At 35.9% G+C, this 18,663-nt stretch overlaps 1 protein-coding gene across 1 annotated transcript in view; it reads right to left on the bottom strand.

Moving 5' to 3' along the window:
• LOC110093945 (kinesin-like protein KIN-7E, chloroplastic) overlaps positions 1-17,578 on the bottom strand; it is a 70,878-nt gene extending 53,300 nt beyond the window's left edge. Inside the window, exons 1-4 of the mRNA XM_020819014.2 lie at positions 17,420-17,578; positions 16,894-17,091; positions 15,790-15,849; positions 11,114-11,192 (exon numbers count right to left, since the gene is read on the bottom strand). Of these exons, the coding sequence (XP_020674673.2) occupies positions 11,114-11,192; positions 15,790-15,849; positions 16,894-17,091; positions 17,420-17,578 (496 nt within the window). The remainder of the gene's footprint in view (positions 1-11,113; positions 11,193-15,789; positions 15,850-16,893; positions 17,092-17,419) is intronic.
• Positions 17,579-18,663: the final 1,085 nt, after the last annotated feature.

Raw genomic sequence — 18,663 nt, 5'->3', positions numbered from 1 at the left:
TGCCATGAGTTATTGTAATTTAAAAGCATGATTTACTCATTGAGTTTTTTTATGACTCACCCTTAAATTTATAAATGAACAGGTATTATTCAAAGCATAAAATAAGTAGAATAGAAGATAATGTATATCGTAGGTGCGGCGCAGTAGAAGAAACGTATTTATGATATTAACCTTGTTTCAATTTTTGAGGTTTATAGTGGTTATTTCAGCTTATAGGAGATAGTTTTAGCAAATAAAATTTAATCAACCTTCCGACCGAATGTTCTCGCCTCGTTAATTCGAGTCTTTGGGCCGGGTCGTGATAGAATAAGCCATCAAAGAACTATTTGGGTAAAAATTTATCTAATTAGTTATACAATCATCAATACATAAACTAATCAAGAAATTTGGGTGAGATAACTATTTCAAAAAATATATCAATTCATTTAGCATTGCATTAACTAATTCAAAATTTAAAAATTCTAATTAGTTATCTATAAATTAATAATAGTGATACTACATTGCCTACAAAATTAGGATAAGTTTTCATTAACTAATAATTGGGATAATAATTAATTAAATTACTTCTTGAATGATTATAAATTAGAATACTTCTTCTAGTTAAGAATATCCATTGCCAATGTGAAAAAACTTGCAGAAAAAATTTACCAAAAATTATACATATAATTATCTTTACTTAGCACAACATAATATATTTAGTTACTAATTAACTATTAATTTAGTTCCAAAAATCAATAAGGTAATTCATTAACATTAATTAATCGAGTTAAGTATCTATCAAAGAAAATAAGAAATCATCTTATTATGTAGGCTAATAAAGAATTAATTAATACTTAGCACAATCAATTATCTTGAGCTATCAAATGCACTACAAACATAGTTACCACATAAATCAAATCATCAAAACAAATAGCTAATAAGGAAATTCATGATGACACTCACATTTAAAACTCCACTCCAACTAGCAATCAATACAGTTAAAAGAACCTTGTAATTAGAGGTGCAGCCATATTCATACAAAGCTAGTTCTAAAGAATCCTATCAACACAATCATTATCACAAAAATTGTCAAAACCCGGCCCGGATGCAAAAAACTAACAAGGCGACTGTTGATTAAATTCAATTGCTAAAACTATCTCCGATAAATTGAAAGAGCTACAAAAACATCAAAATATAAAATGATATAAATATCTTTCCTCCTGGTGTGTCGCGCCTACAATATACATTCTCTTCTTTTTTACTCATTTTAATTATATTAAATAATATCTGTAAATATTTTCCAATTAACTCAGCGAGTAAATCATACTTATAAATTACAGTAACACAAGGTATTATGAACAATATGCATGATCTTTTTAAAACATAATTTAATTATATTCATATCAAAACATTACAATCTATATTATGCACATATCATATATGTCACATATATCATATATTTATCCTTTTCTTAATAATAAAATCGTCACAGGAGACATGTTTAAATAAGTACCAATAAACATACTCATTTTTCATTTCTATTTACGTGCACTGGTACATTGCATCCATTGTTTAAAATTGCACAATATGAGGTATGCCTCAGCTCAATTATAGTGAAAAACATCTCAAGGCTTACGCCTCGAGTTTTTTTTATGAGGCATGTGCCTCAACTTGGTTGAGGCTTGCCTTAAGGCACGCCTCACCTCGCTAGCGTGAGGTTTACGTCAAACCCTATTTATATATAAATTCTAAATAAAGCTGATGCGGACATCCGATCATGAAGATTTTCAAAGGAGGAGACGACGATCGACAGCCGAGATCATTCTACCTTATCTTAATATGTTATTTGTAATTTTATTTTTATTATGAATTTTTCATTTTTACCCTTACTTAAGAGGTCATCCTATGAAGGCCCTAGGGGAATATGTGTCTTGTTTTAGTTTCTTAGGCCTATATATAAAGGTCCTTGCTTGTTTAATGCAATGATGGATTATTAATAAACAAAGAATTGGAGCCTTTGTCTTGATCTCTATGTGAGTTCTAGAGAGGAAAAGTCCTATGGGAGGATAACCTTGTTTCCATCAGCCGCAGGATGGATCCGGGCTCGTGGATTGAAGTCCCTCGGGGAGGGCAACTTAGTACCCACCAGCCGCAGGAAGAGTCCAAGCCCGTGGTTTGTATCGTTTTTATTTTTATTTTTTTTCTTTGTTCTCTGTCCACTCATCTCTAGTCTCCACCATTCACCATCTACTTTTGTTTCATTTTGTTTGATTTTGGTTAACTTTTCTTTTGGATCAAACATCAACCCCTCCAGTACCTCCATAGTCGGCCAACCACCTCACCCCATCTACTCCCTCCTCCTTTGGCTCCACCAATTTCGTCTTGCATTCAAAGCCCTTCCTATTTTAGCCCTCTTAATTTGGCAATGAATTCGAATTCAAAATTCAAATAAATTTGAATTTAAATTTGTTTCCTAATTAAGGATTCCTATTTTAAAAAAGTTACTTAAGTTAGATCTAATTGAATTTTATTTAAATGAATTTTCCTAATTAGTAAATCTCTTTTTGGAAACCCCTCAAATCTCTCCCAATCTGAATTTAATTAGAATTAATTCCAATTTTCATGATACATTGAACCTGGACACATTCATCGAATGTGGACATCCTCCCACCTCCTTATCCCTCTTGATGATGATTTCAAACATCATTATTACATGCTTAAATTAGCCTAAATGATTTGAAAAATATTTTAATTCAATTTAATATTCAAATTTGAATTTCAAATACTTTACTAAATTAACCAAGCTAAATTAGAAAAGTTCCTAAAATTAAGTCTAATTTAATTTTAAATTAGATTTGATTTATTTATCATTCTTCTAAATTGAATTAATGAATTAAGAAACTTTGAATTCCCTCCCAATCTCCTCTCTTCCCTCTATAACAACCGCCAGCCCCTTACTCTCTCTTTCCCACTTAACTTGAAATTTCAAATTCATATGACCCCCCTCCCGTTCTACATCGTGATATCAGAGCATGGTTACATGGGGTGCGGACTCCAAGTCAAGCTCTTCTCCACCCCGGGAGAATGATGCGGACATCCGATCATGAAGATTTTCAAAGGAGGAGATGACGATCGACAACCAAGATCATTCCACCTTATCTTAATTTGTTATTTGTAATTTTTATTTTTATTATGAATTTTCCATTTTTACCCTTACTTAAGAGGGTCATCCTATGTAAGCCCTAAGAGCATGTGTTTTGTTTTAGTTTCTTAGGCCTATATATAGAGGCCCTTGCTTGTGTAATGTAATGATGGATTATTAATAAAAAAAGAATTGGAGCATTTGTCTTGATCTCTGTGTGAGTTCTAGAAAGGAAAAGTCCTATGGGAGCACAACCTTGTTTCTACCAGTCGCAGGATGAATTCGGACTCATGGATTGAAGTCCCTCGGGGAGGGCAACGTAGTACCCACCAGCCGCAGGAAGAGTCTGAACTCGTGGTTTGTATCATTTTTATTTTATTTTTTTTCCTTTGTTCCCCGTCCTCTCATCTCTAGTCTCCACCATTCACCATTTATTTTTGTTTTATTTCATTTGATTTGGGTTAACTTTTCTTTTGGATCAAACATCAACCCCTCCAATACCTCCATAGTCGGTCGACCACCTCAACCCACCTCCTCCCTCCTCCTTTGGCTCCACCAATTTCGTCTTACATTCAAAGCCCTTCCTATTTTAGACCTCTTAATTTGGCAATGAATTCGAATTCAAAATTCAAATAAATTTGAATCTAAATTTGTTTCCTAATTAAGGATTCCTATTTTAGGAAAGTTACTTAAGTTAGATCTAATTAAATTTCTAATTGGATTTGATTTAAATTAATTTTCCTAATTAGTAAATCGCTTTTTTGAAACCCATCAAATCTCTCTCAATCTGAATTTAATTAGAATTAATTCTAATTTTCAAGATTCATTGAACCTGAACACATTCATCTAATGTGGACATCCTCCCACCCTAGGTTTTCAAAACCGGACTGGACAACGAACCGGAAGGAGAGGTTCACGGTCGAACCAAGGTCGAACCAGATGACGTAATAAGTAATAATATTATTTAAAAAAATAAAATAAATATTAAATTTTCTTGTAATACCTTCATTCAACATTCTATTTTCATAACTCCTAATTTAAATAACATAAAAATGACATAGCAATACCTAGCAAATACCGAGCAATACCTAGTAATACCTAGCAAATACCGAGCAATACTGAGCAATACCGAGCAAATACTGAGCAATACCGAGAAATACCGAGCAAATACATTGCTAGGTATTTGCTCAGTATTGGACTTCACAGAGCGGTATTTCTCGTTATTGTCAAGCAATACCTAGCAATACCGGTATTTCTCGTTATTGCCAAGCAATACCTTGCCGAAAAATAGAGGAATCAGGGTAGACAATGCATATCGTGCCGTGCTAGATCAATGGAGAAGGCGATGGGAGGTCGGACGTGGTAGAAGAAGTGAAGAACTAGAAATGTGGCGCTCGCGTATCTGCGTATGGAGTCCGGAGTGACGAAGTCTCGTTCGCCGTTCCCGTATGCTAGGGCAGACGAGCGACCTAATAGCTAATACCAATACCCAGTTTATTTAAGCCAATCGATCGCAGATCAAGGGCACAAATTAGAGCTTTTACGGACCGGCCAGTTTTTTCAGAACCTCCCGATTCAGCGGTTACCGGGTTTTCAACCGGTTTTTACCCGGTTATTAAAACACATGTTTCCTTACTCTTCCCGGACCGCCGAACCGGTTCGCGGTTGAAATGGTCGAACCGGCCGGTTCGGTCCGGTCCGGTTTTGAAAACCTTCCGACCACCTCCTTGTCCCTCTTGATGATGATTTCAAATATCATTATTACATGCCTAAATTAGCCTAAATGATTTAGTAAAGATTTTAATTCAATTTGAATTTCAAATACTTTCCTAAATTAACCAAGCTAAATTAGGAAAGTTCCTAAAATTAAGTCTACTTTAATTATAAATTAGATTTGATTTCTTTATCATTCTTCTAAATTGAATTAATGAATTAAGAAACTTTGAATTCCCTCCCAATCTCCTGTCTTCCCTCTATAACAGCCACCAACCCCTTACTCTCTCTTTCCCACTTGAAATTTCAAATTTATATGACCCCCCCCCCTCCAGTTCTACATCAAAAGCACTTAACAAATCACACATTTATCCACCCCTAAGTCGCAACAACTTTCTCTCGATTGCCTCAACCTCCAGTCTGTCGCCTTTGCCATGACCACCACTATCATGGTGTCATAGCAGCCGTCAAGGATCACTTGAAAGCCGCACACCACCACCACCCCCACCTCCTCTAAATATTTTGGAGTATTAATCATATCTTTATGTTGATAAAAAAATATTTTTGAAAAAAAAAAAGATGTCTGAAATAAATGAAAAAGAAGCATATTGGGAGGCATTGGACTTCACAGGATGAGATAGGGGAGAGACCAATTTGTTATAACAAGAACTCAAATAAAGATCCCCTTAGAGATGACAATACATGTGATTTTCTAGTTGTTGACAACTATTTCAGCATTTTTTAGAAATTAAATGTAAACGAGTATGTAATTGAAAAAGAAAGAATTTGGAGTTGAACTTTAATGTTATATGCTCTGTTTAAAATTGCGCAAAAAGAGGCACACCTCTGCGCAATTTGGACCAAATACGCCTTGAGACTTGCGCAATTTTGCCTTTAGCAGAGGCGTACGCCTTAAGCATGGTGAGGCGCGCCTCCAGTTCGCAATTGCGCAATTTTGCTTAAAGCGTGCGCCTCAAAGATTGGGTCCCACTCACTTTAAGTTAATATGAAAAACCCCTCTCCCTTCTATCGGTCCAGCCTTTCGCGCAACCTTCCTGTGCCCGTGACCTGCTGCTCCCGATCCCGCAAGGAGCTCCAGGTCGATCCCGTCTCCGGCGTTTCTTCCGCCGACGCCACCGCTCACCGGTGAGCCCATTATTTCCGGCCGTCCCTCTACATCCTTTCTTGATTAGTTCTTAGAGTTTTTTTTGAAGTTTAGGGTAAGATTTTTCAACGTATAGGAAAGCTAGGGTTTCAAATTTTTTATTGTTTTTGTTTTAATTTTTTTTCTCCTTTAGAAAATATGGTTAAGGGCAAAGAAAAGTCTATTACGTCATTGCGGAGGGACCCTTCTTGGAAATGAAGTGTACAAGTTGACATAGGCAGATGTGAGAAGACTTATGTGTATTTGAAATGCAATTTTTGCATGAAAGTGATGAAGGGTGGAGTAACCCGCATGAAGGAACACTTATCATGCTCTCATAAGAACGTAGCACCGTGTGCAAATGTGCCGGACAAGGTGAAGGATGAAATTATTGCTTACATAAAGAAAAGTACCACGGCAAAACACTTACAACATGAGCAATTTGATGAAAGGGTCGAACATGGTGCTTACTTCGGAAGCGGGAGTGGAAAGGGCTCTTCCTCCACTATACATAATAGAGGTGCACGGGGTCCGATGGACCAGTATATGACTAATCAAGGAGAGGATAGAGGACAAACAGAGATGATGCCTTCGGTTGGTACCAGAGAGGATCGACGCCAGGTTTGCAAGGATATTGACAGATTTTTTTTATGAGAATGCCATACCATTTAATGTTGCAACATCGCCAGCCTACTTCAATATGTTGCGATCTGTAGGGTTGTATGGGAAAGGGTTGAAGGTGCCTTCCATTTACGAGTTGCGAACATGGATTTTGAAGGAGCTGCAGAACACAGAGCGGAGCATTGATGAGATTAAACGGACATGGATTGAGACTGGTGTTACCATTATGTCAGATGGATGGTCTGACATGAAAAGCAGGAACTTGATTAACATCCTTGTCAACAACCCCTACAGCACGGTGTTTTTACGATCAGTTGAAGCTTCAAATGAGGTTAAAAATGCTGCATTCATTTTCAATTTACTAGATAGGGTTATTAAGGAGATTGGGGAGTAATTGGTTGTTCAGGTGGTGACTGACAATGCCAGTGCATACAAAGCAGCTGGTCAGATGTTGATGGAGAAGAGGAAACACCTATATTGGACCCCCTATGCAGCACATTGTATCGATCTCATATTGGAAGAACTTAGTGATTTACCTCAGCACAATAGCGCTCTTTCTAGGGCGGAGAAGATCACGATGTTCATCTACAGCCACTCAGGGGTCTTAGCCTTAACGAGAAAGTTTTCAAAGAAGAAAATCATTCGCCCTGCAACCACTAGGTATGTTATTACATTTGTGCACTGCAAATCATTATCAAGTCTTAATGCAAGTTTATTCTACAGGTTTGTCACATCTTATTTGACACTGCAGAGCCTGTTGGATGTGAGACAACCTCTGGAAGCAATGTTTACATCAATAGAATGGCTTAACTCTGCGGGGGGAAAGAAAAGTGAAGGGAAGGAAATAAGAAAGATAATTTTAAATTATAAATTTTGGGCTACTGTGACCTATGCCATATTGAGCACGAGACTCTTAGTACAAGTTCTACGTTTAGTGGATGCCGAGAAGAAACCAGCCATGGGTTTTATTTATAATGATATGGATGAGGCAAAGGAGTTGATTGCACATAACTTGGGAGGAGAGGAGGCAAGTTATAGAGAGATTTGGGATATCTTGATGCTTGGTGGGAGGTATAGTTACACCGTCATCTGCATGCAGCGGCATATTATCTCAATCCTCAATTTCAATATTCAAAGAGGAAATCTTCAAACTCGGAGGTGAAGCTTGGCTTGTATCATTGCATGGAATGACTAATATAGGAGCAGATAGATAGGGAGCTTGCAGATTTACAACTTGTTCTATTTCGGAATGACAAAATCAACTATTGCCAAATAGTCTCCAGGTATACTTATTTTGGTAAATGCAAAACACTTTATTATGTTCTGATTATCATTTTTCTTCTTAAAAACAGTTGAATGATGGATTCAATTTGGTGATTCCACCCCTGAGTTATAGAGTTTTGTTGTCAAAGTTTTGGGCCTCACTTGTTCTTCTTCTGGGTGTGAGCGAAACTGGAGTACATATAGTCAAGTGCAAACAAAGAGAAGAAATCGACTTTCAACACTCAGAATGAACTCCCTTGTGTATATTATGCACAATAAGAGGTTAAGAGAAAGAAGATTGAGGAATAAGGGGTTGAATGATGATGAGGACCCGTTGGTGTGTGATGATGTGTCATCTGATAATGAGTGGTTCATAAATGATAAAACAGATTTGTCATTATCAGACTTACAGCTAAAAGATCTAAGTGTAGATGTCTTGACGGGCGAAGCAAATCAAGTGGGCACACCCACTAGTACCACACCACACACATCCACTAGCTCTGCATCACAACAACCAAATAAAGGTATTCCACAACTTCTTATATGCTATTGTTGTATTGCATTATATTTATATCAAGTGAGTCATTAACATGATAAAGACCATTCTTATTGAACAGGGAAGAGAAAAATGAGTCACATTGAAGATGATGAAGATATGACATTCATAGATACAATTGGAGAAAAAGATTCCTTTGAAAACCCATTTAGTAATGTGATATGATTGGATTTTATATGTTCCTTCTGAATTGTACTTTGGAAAGTTGATAGACTATAATTTTGTGATTTTGTACTTTGGAACATAATTTTATTGCATCTTTTTTCTTAATTTCCACTAATTCCACTTGTCATTTAGCCGTTTTTATTGTATGATAGAATCTTGTTATTATTTAGCTGCTAAAACAATTAAATTCTCATTTACGCAATTTTGCGTCCGTGAGACTTACGCCTCACACCGCCTCGAGGCTTACGCCTCGCCTCACGGACGAAAACCACCTCGGCTTATTTACGCAATTTTAAACTTTAGTTATATGATACTTTTATGCAGTTTCTATATTTAATATTTTTTTGCTCATGTAATATTGTATTTCAATTATGTTTCATACGTACAATTTATCACTAGCCACTCTATGTCATGTTCAATTTTTTGTTTCATATATATGTCAAATTGTCAATATGTTACTTCATAGTTCAATAGAAAAACAAAATGTCATCTTTTAACATATTATTTGGGTATTATATAAATAAATACTTTTAACATTTATTTGCACATTACGTAATTTGTTATTTTGAGGCTCAGCCTCAAAACGCCTTGAGGCTTACTCCTCTCTTCACAAACAAAAAACGCTTCAATACCCAATTGCGTAATTTTGAACATTGATTGCATCCCCAATCAGTACCATTAAGGGGTGTACTTCATCAATCAATCATGCACATATGTATATAATCATTTCATTCATTTATTATTCAATAACTTCCTATAGTGCATATAATGAATAATCATGCTAATTATCAATCAATTCAATATGACCATTCAAAAGAAAGAAATATTAAAATTTTACAAAAATCATTAACTAATCAATATCAAATAATTCAATGAAATTGAATTAAAAAAACATCATTACTATAAAATTGAAGCATTAGTACTCACCTCGAATAGAATCTCTTAACAATTTTGCTTTAATCACCGCCTCGCTGTCAATAGCTTAATACCTATAATTACATTATACTTCAGAATAATCTCTAATTAATATTTTAGATTTTCCATTAAAATTATTTTTTTAATTTATAATAATCTTATGACTCAATGTTTCATGAATCAATTTATCTAATATCATTTTCTTACCTACTTATAAAACTAATATTGATTAATAATAACTTAAATGAAATCATAAATGATTTCTTTAAAACTAACATTCCCCTTCGTCTTCAATTTGCCCGACAATTGCCCGCTCTTGCTCAAGTTCGGTCACAGGTATCTTTTTTCTCCCACTCATTTCCTTTCTCTTTCTCTCTATTTTCTTGTCTTTCTTCCTCCTCTCGGTCATTGTTTTTCTCTCGGCTCTTGCTTTCATTCGCTCGATTGATTCCATTGGAATGAATGAATCGTAGTTATCTTCCACGAGGAGTCATTGCTTTCGTTTCTAAACACTACTTCGCTTGCTCGCTCCATCGAAACTGTCAATTGTGCCCGCCCACTCTTAAATTAGGGCCAGTTCAGTTCACAGTTCAACTGAACTGGCAAAACCGGTTCTTACATAAATGATCAACCACTTAAGGTTCACAATCAAGCCTTATATGTTTGCTAAAAGGCTTCCATGGCCACTGTTACACCCACAGCATGCAGATTGTTTATCGTCATAAATCTATATCCAGTATCAATTGATATTTGGCGCTAAAATTAGTCCAAACACATAAAATTAACGCTACACAAAAAATAAAGAGTTATGGTAAAAAATGCAAAAAGATAGAATCTTACAAATAACACATAATATTTTATTCCTTACAAAACTACCGAATGGCAACAAAACTACCGCATTACCAGTTCTCTTTTAGTATCAGAGCTTGTGTTCACAACCCTACACCAAACTCAGTGGAGCATCAGCCTTCAATCCAAAACCGCATCTCACCTCATGACTTTTTTTTTTTTGGCTATCTTCATGCTTGTAATTAAACCTTTTTCTACTTCATACCTTTTTTTTCTAATAAGAAGGGCCCCTTCACACCCAGCCTTTTCATTGAAATTAATATTTATATATATGACGATCATTTGCAGGGAGTCATAAGTCAAAACTCAAACTATGTGGGCCAATAAATAAAATGATCAAGCCAAAGGGGCCTACAAAATTTTGAACTTTTGAAAAATTTTGAAGAATTGGTAAATAAACAAGCATAACAGACTATAATTTCAAGCATACTAAACTCCAAAAATTTTCATCAATGCACACCCCAGCACTATCGTTTAGTCATCAATAAAGAAGCAAGATAAAGAACGTAAATTAAGAACCAGTAGCAGATACAAATTTACATATTTCAAACATAACTGGTAGTGAAGAAGACAGAATATGCACATATAAAAAAGCTTTTAAGATTTCAAAAACTCATTGCTGCAAAGGATATAGTAGCATGCATTGCCCCAATGTCAGAAGCTGAAAGTAATACAGACAGCAGACCACAAAAGATCCTCCATTAATGCTATCAAGACAAGGCACGAATTTGGGCATATAAACTTAAGTGCCCTCGGTCTGTTATACCTTCACCAGAAGCTATCAATGAGAGTGCATGAGCAGGAGACAAAACGACTTCTTCTTTAATTCCTTCCACGTAAGTTCCCTGCAAAGCATATTCCCCTGCACTAATTAAAACCAAACCCTGAAAATAATATTAACGGGTGGCAATACATTATAACACAAATCATAACTCCAGTGGTAAAGATGACAAACCGAAACATGTTGGTAGGGAAATAGAATATTTTAAAAGCATCATGGTAAATATGGATTTGATTGAAACTTCTAATGAAAGCGGTATAACCATATTAAATTTTGACCTAGCTTATAATTTTGTAATTATTAATACTTTATTTAAGAGAAGAGAGGAGCATTTCATCATTTATAAGAATAGACATAGTAAAACTCAAATGAATTATTTTCTTATAAAATAAATAAATTGTTTATACTACAAAGACCGCAAAGTCATTACAAGTGAAAATTTATATACCCAACATCGCTTGTTAGTATTAGATTTTAAGATGAAGGGGCATAAAATAAAAAATAAACTACAATATTACCTTATTATTATATGGGGGTATTTAGAGAATACTAAAAAATATATTTTTGAGGGTAAGTTGTTCATGAGAAAGCTGATGTAATGTGAAAAAAAAAAAATATTAGCTAGTGAAATAAAGAATGTTACAAAGTATATTTGTTTGGAGAATCACTAGGAAAATATCTTAATAGTAAAAATAGTGGATAATGAAATTAAAATGTACAAGAAAAGAAAAAATAAAAGAAGTTTTATTATAAAAATTAGTTTAGAAAGAAAAATTTAGAAAATTAGGATATATAGAGAGAGGATCGTAGAAACTCTAAGAAAATACTATATTATGCAAAGAATATAACTTTTTGTAATTTATATAATAGATAAAATACCATAGAGGTTAAAAGATATGTGTAAAATTTAGTTAAGTAAAGAGACGGGAGAATTTATGGGTATCAATATTTAACACGACCCAAAAACCCGACCTAAAAATTCTGTGATGAGGACATCGTCAGCATTTTCGACACGTGTACCATCAGGAGACGCCGGAGATCAACGGCTACGATCATGAGTTTATTTTGAGTCATTTTATGTAGTTGTTTATTTGATTTTTGTGTTTTTTTTTTTTTCCGTTTTTGCCCTTATGGGTGGTTAGTTGCTATTGTAGCCCAAGGGGCATTTTAGTCTTTTGTTTTTCTTTGTCATTGTGAGGCCTATTTATATGGCCCTTCTCTTGTAATAGTTTAGTTTTTGGATGAATGAAAAAATATTTGCCACTTAATGATCTCTTTGTGAGTTCACCCTCCTCGATCTCTTAGTGAGTTCGTAGGAGAAGCCAGATCTCTTTGTGAGTTCTAGATCTTCTTGTTCTACCATTTTTCTTTCTTTTATTTCTTGTGATCGATTTGTCGTCGTGGAGATCCGGTTGAAGCACTCGTGGGAAATTGGAATTCGCTCCTTGAATTCCTATATTTTTTCCATACTTCTCCTCCCCTTGCTCTTGCCGCCGCCTCCTCCAAACAACCCCAAGCCGTCGGCCTCTTGGCACCCTACCTCCATCTTCCGCCGGCCAGATCAGCCACAGCCGGCCCACCAGCCGTCGGCATCCCTCCGGCCAGCCTCCAGCCGGCCAGCCGGCAGGACAGCCCCTTTTCCGCGCCTCTCCCCTCTTGAATTCCCAGTGTTTGAATTTCAAACCTTGTTTAAACACTTTCCTAATTGGCTCCTTTTCATTATGGGAGCTCATTAATGAAATTAAATCCTCATTTGAATTTCAAATTTGCTCCCCCTCTTATTTTAAATTGTGGGAAGTTACTTAAGCCACAATTAAATCTGAAATTAAAATTCATATTTAATTGAATTTTCTTACTTATAAACTTTGGGCCCCACTTCTCATACTCCTAAATCTCTCTCTCTCCTCTCATTTGGGCCGGCCACTCTTAGTGGGCCTCTTTCTCCTCTTCCAAATGACATATTAAACCACCACAAATTCAGCCCAAAGCTTCTCCCATTGCCGCCTCTCTCTCCTCTCCTTGGATAATTTGAAATTCAAATTAAACCCCTCTCCTAAACCACTAAAATCTGAACTATTTCAGATTTCCTGCATTTGCCTCTTAGCCCCCACCATAGCCGTCAAGGAAAAAGGATAAAGCGTTAGATGCTACATATCATCCCAGTGGACTATCCCACCGGCTATCGCTCCAACGGACTCGCTTTTGTGCGCCATTTTCTCCTATGTGCATCGCTCGGTTGCTCTGCAATCTTCCCCTCCATTAAAAGTGCACACAAGAGATGGAGTGACGAGACCCAAGGTGAAAGTTCTATTTTAATTGTGGATTATGTTTCATCCCATAGCCATTACTCTTTAATTCTATGCTGTCAATTTGTATTGTCCGTTAATCTGTTTTAACCGCATGCCTTACTTAATCTCAATTGATAATCTGAAAACCTAACTTGGGTAAGCATTACATTCCTATACCTGCAAAGCTTTAAAACTATGATTAAAATCTCCAAGCAGTTCTTGTTTCCATCGCATGTTGTTTCACATCAGTCGGGTTCAGGTTTTATATTCTGATCTAACTGTAATTATAGGTCAGGTATGGGTCAACTCGAAAAACCGAAAGCAACCCGAAACTCGTCCATCGTGCTCCTCGTGCGCATCCGTCACGTTCGCGCTTGCCCCCTCGCAAACGCCCGCTCGCTAGATCAAGCTCCCTCGTCGACTTGACCGCCCGCACTCAGACACCCATCGCACTTAACCGAATCAACGGGTCGAGTCGTTTCAAGTTGGGTTGGAGCCGAGTCAGATTCAGGTCCAAGCTTATGACCTATTTAACTAATCGGATCTTGTACAATTCAGGTTGGGCTGGACCCAAACCCAACCAGAATACCCATTTTGACACCCTTAAGAGAAATAAGGATTTAGTTCAAGTGAAATGCATCAAAGATGAATCTTAAAATGTGATTTTCAAAGAAAAGGATAATCCACATAGGTGGATAAGATATTTCAATGAAGGTTGTGATATTAGGATTAACTTTAATGACCATAGCATCCTAAATGAAAATAGTTTTCTATTTTTATTATCTTATTCATAAAATCAAAGTTAGAGAGGGTTCAAAGAAAATGAAGTTGGGAAAAACTACAGGACCTAATGATAATCCAATAGAAGTATGAAAATACATAAAAGATTAAGGGATTTCTTAGCTTACCAATTTTTTTAATATTGTTTTAAAAACTAAAAAGATGTTAGATGACAGCATAAGTGTTTTGATTCATATTTTTAACAATACTGACGATGCACAAAAGTGTGTGAATTATAGAAGAATGTTGACCGATCCAGCCGGTCCATACAGGACCGACTCATGGAGACAAAGGCAAAAGAGTTTTGCGCTCGAACTGCAGGAGCAAACACAACAGTTTAGAAAGGATTTTCGAGGGAGTTAGGAGGAAAATTTCGAAGTATGGGCTGTTTAGATATTTTCTTTTGAATTTTATGTATTAAGGAGTATGTTTTGCTAGGGTTAGGACATCTTGAATTTGGTTGAAATTTGAGATTATTTAGGTTTTTGGGCTCTAGCGGCGTCTAGAGATTTGGGAGAGATAGATCCTCCTCTCGAATAGAGGATCAATTGAATCTTGTTATTTTTCTTCTGTTAGTTTCATTATTGCAATAAAAACCACAGTTTTCTGATTTTTTCCATTATATTTATGGAACGTTCTCGTTATTTTTGTCAAGAACATTAGGGTTTACTTGTGAACTTCAAGTATTGTCTAACAAATTGGCATCAGAGCAATTTCCTGGTCGGAAATAAAAGTCTCCTTCCTAATTTTTGCTGCATTTTCGCTCCAATCCTATTGTTTTTTGCTGTTTGAAGACCAGACCCGTTGTTTTTTGGCCGTTTTTGCTGTTTGGAGCCAAGATCGGGGTACCCATGACAGAGAAAAAGGTAGAAGTGTTGGAAGGAGATATCGGACAAATGAAATATGAAATTTTAGATCTCCAAATGCAAGTTTCATATTTAAAGAAACATATTTCAGTCATCCAAATCCATGAGAAGATTGATTCAAATTTTTCCATTTTGGGGGAGATGTTGAAGAAAGTGCTCTTGGGCCAAACCAAAATATCGGCGTCGACGATAAGGGAAGGAACCAACAGCCATGGATGTGGGAAAAGCCCTAAGCCAATCAGACGAAGAGAAGATCAAGAGGTAGAGATTTTGGAGGCAACATAAAAAATGCCTCCCTTAGTGCCTAGTCCTAGGTAGGAGTTGGGTAGAGGTTATGAGGAGAGGTGGAAGAAGGTACGGAATGGTCGAAAAGGTGCTGATTTAAAGAGGAGGGGGGCAGGATTGAAAGGGAAAGGGGTAATTATGACCAAAGGAGGGCTGAATTTGAAAGGGGAGGGGTTTGTTATGATCCACGGGGTGCTAAATTTGAAAGGATAATGTGAGAATTTGATGAAAGACTTGGGTATGAACGTAGAAGGAATGATTGGGACACTTGGGGGGAACCACACCCTTGGGGAATGGAAAATTATGAAGGGAACATAGGGAACGGAGTCAATCTGAGAATGAGGCAACTAACATACAGTGAACTAACAAAAGTATTGCAAAATAGAAGAACGGGCAAGCAGAAACAAACCCCAGCTGCTCATCACAAACTACCAAAACCAACCTGCGAATCTTCTCTTATTCGAAGGTTCTGTCCAGCCGGATCAAGCAAGTCATTGATAACCTGAAAAAAAAAAATTAATAAAAATCAGTTACAAAGGTTGCAAGATACACGCTTGTTTAACTGACAATCTAACAGGAAGATTTCATTCTCAAAAACAGATGGTATCCAATATTTTGATGATGTGAAACAAACCCAAAATCAAAACTATAATGCAAGTTGTCAAAATATAAAAAAAAAATAAACTAACAGGCTGGGTATGAAGAAAGGTGAAACGGCCATATAAAATCATTACATACAAAAGAAAGGAGATCTAAATATAGATTAAGCCAGATATATAGCAAAGAAAATAAGAACATAGTTAAAAAGAAGGCATAAACAAAAAAATGAACATGTCGCTTCAAAAAATCATTAAATTACAATTCTGATGAAGAAAATTTTGTAAAAAAACTAAAAGAACATTATCATAAACTATATAAAGATTGATTAAAAAACACAAGTTTAGTTTGCTCTTAAAAAAAGATGAAGGTAAGGTTTTAGGCCAATATAACATACCTCTTAGTATTTGGAAAATTATTGAAGAGGTTCGAATAGACAAGGTAACAAAAAATTTAAAATTTTAATGACTAATAGAATGCCAAATGACAACAGAATAAAGTATTTCATAATAATATTTAAAAACAAAAGAGATGCTAAAAATTATAGTTACAAGGGAATCAAAGCTATAACTCATAAAATAGAATTCTATAAGTAATAAAATAAAGGATAAACTTTTAAAAAAAAATGATTACAAGTTTTTTTTACGTAAAACAGAAACCAAAAAAAAAATATTTTAAAGCAATGTTAGTCATTTGCTCAGGCGACAACTGGATTTGACATGACGCAGGAAGAGATGTGACGTGGCAAGGAAATATTCCATGGCGAGGAGAAGCAAGAGATGTGACGTGGTGAGGAGTGTTATAACTCAAAAAATGGAAAATCCCAAAAATATGGCATCATTTCTGGAAGAATGCGAGCAACATGATCCTAATGTCCCACTCCCGTTGGACAGCTGGATTCCTACAGAAGGTGACTCAACGGATCCACTTCAAGATCGTCTCTACAAACTGCAATATAACATGTTCCTATGTGATCAGAAATTCGAAAAATACAAAAGTTATCTACAACAGCAATTTGAAAAAGAACAAGAAGAGATTCTAAAAAGATTTGGCGAAAAACTCGAAGAACTTGATGATCTGTATGCACCGCCTCCAGGAAATCAACAACAGATAATTCATCAGGAGCTGAATTCGCAAGTAGGGGAGTCTGATGTAGACAAAGGGGGGGTCAACTCAAGTTGAGTTTTTTTTGTAATTTCTTGCCTGGTGTCTTTTCATATTTCCCCTCTCCTTTTTGTCTTTTGGATGTTTGCTGATTTCATGAGGGCATTAGCTGTTTCGGTTTGAGCTTAAGTAGTTGAAACATTAGTTGTGCAAGCTCATTAATATCTAGTAGAAGTGTAGCTCATTATGAGCTGATGTTTAGTTATAAAATTAATGTTTGGGAGCTAGATTAGATGAGTGGATTTTGTTCTTTCATATTCTTCTTGGTTTGGGGCTGCTGCAGTTTTTTTTCTCTGGAAATTTCCTCTCACAGGCTGCTGCTCTTCGGGTTTGTCACTGCCTCTTCGGGTGGCTGCCTTCTTTACCGCTCTGGCTCCTCTTTTTGACCGTGAATTAATTCCCTGATTTGCCTCCTGGTTTCCTGTGCTGAAACCGTGGCTTCTGCTGGCTGGTTCCGTGGCTTTATTCATTGGATTTTGGCTATGTCTCTTGGGATTTCAGCAAGAAAAAACTTATGGCTTTTGGCTTTCCTTTTCTTCAGTTTTTGGGGACTGTCTTGGGAGGAATTCCAGGAGGTATTTTATGTTTTCTATGCAGTTTTTCTACTGCAGTTTTTGTGTCTTTTAATCTTCTTCTAGGTGTCTTTTAACCTTCCATATTCCCTAATATTTGGGCTGTTTGGCTGCCCTTTTTGTGCCTATAAATATTGATGTTTGTGGCTGTTTTTTATATGAAATGTGAGTGATTTTTGGAGACAAAACCTAAGAGGTTTTCTTGGAAAAAGCTTGAGAGCTTTGTTACATTTCTTCTTCTTCTTCTATGGAAATCCTGCGGGCTCTTTCCACCATTCTTCTTGGCTTCTAATCTCTTTCTTCTCGCCGCATGTATCCACCCCACATGTATCTTTCTTCTCAAGGCAAAGCTTCTTTAGGTGTCTTGTTGTGTTTGTCTTTATTGATTTATGCAATAGTATTTTCTTGGCTCCAAAGCCTTTCCAAAGTTGTCTAGACTTGCAGTAGGACTTTGTTTTATACATTTTGATTCATTGAATAAAATTATTTTTGTTTGTGTAATTTTAATATTGAAAGGCTTAGTGGCCGCTTTTTGGTAAAACTTGGGGGCTAATTCTCAGAGCTTTTTTGAGTCATTAATTATCTTTTCTCTCGATGCAAATTTCATCTCCTTTGTAAAACCCACCTTTGATTTTATATGTCACATTTGCCATAATTTGAAATGCTGCAAAATCTCAACTTTTATGAATTTTAACAAATTGTATGTCATTGAGTTCTACTCATTAAATGGAGCATTTTGATATATAGCATCATATGTCTAAATGTGAATGATTTGAGAGTTAGAGAATTAAATTTAAATTGCATTTTTCTTCCTTAGTTAAGAAATTGGATTATTATTTAAAAATAAAATCACCGTAGAAAGGGCAAAAATTTTTAAAAGGTGTTTTGCTTGCAAAGGTTCGGCAAGGGGTAATTAAGGCAATTCATTGTCCTTAGAGTATTTTATTGCCACTTCATTACAAACCAGCGTGGGATGAAGAGCT

This window comes from Dendrobium catenatum, unplaced genomic scaffold, assembly GCF_001605985.2.
Source record: "Dendrobium catenatum unplaced genomic scaffold, ASM160598v2 original_scaffold_68491, whole genome shotgun sequence".
Classification (NCBI taxonomy): Eukaryota; Viridiplantae; Streptophyta; class Magnoliopsida; order Asparagales; family Orchidaceae; genus Dendrobium; species Dendrobium catenatum.
The sequence above is the reverse complement of the archived record's forward strand: the minus strand, read 5'-3'. Positions and strand labels throughout refer to the sequence as shown.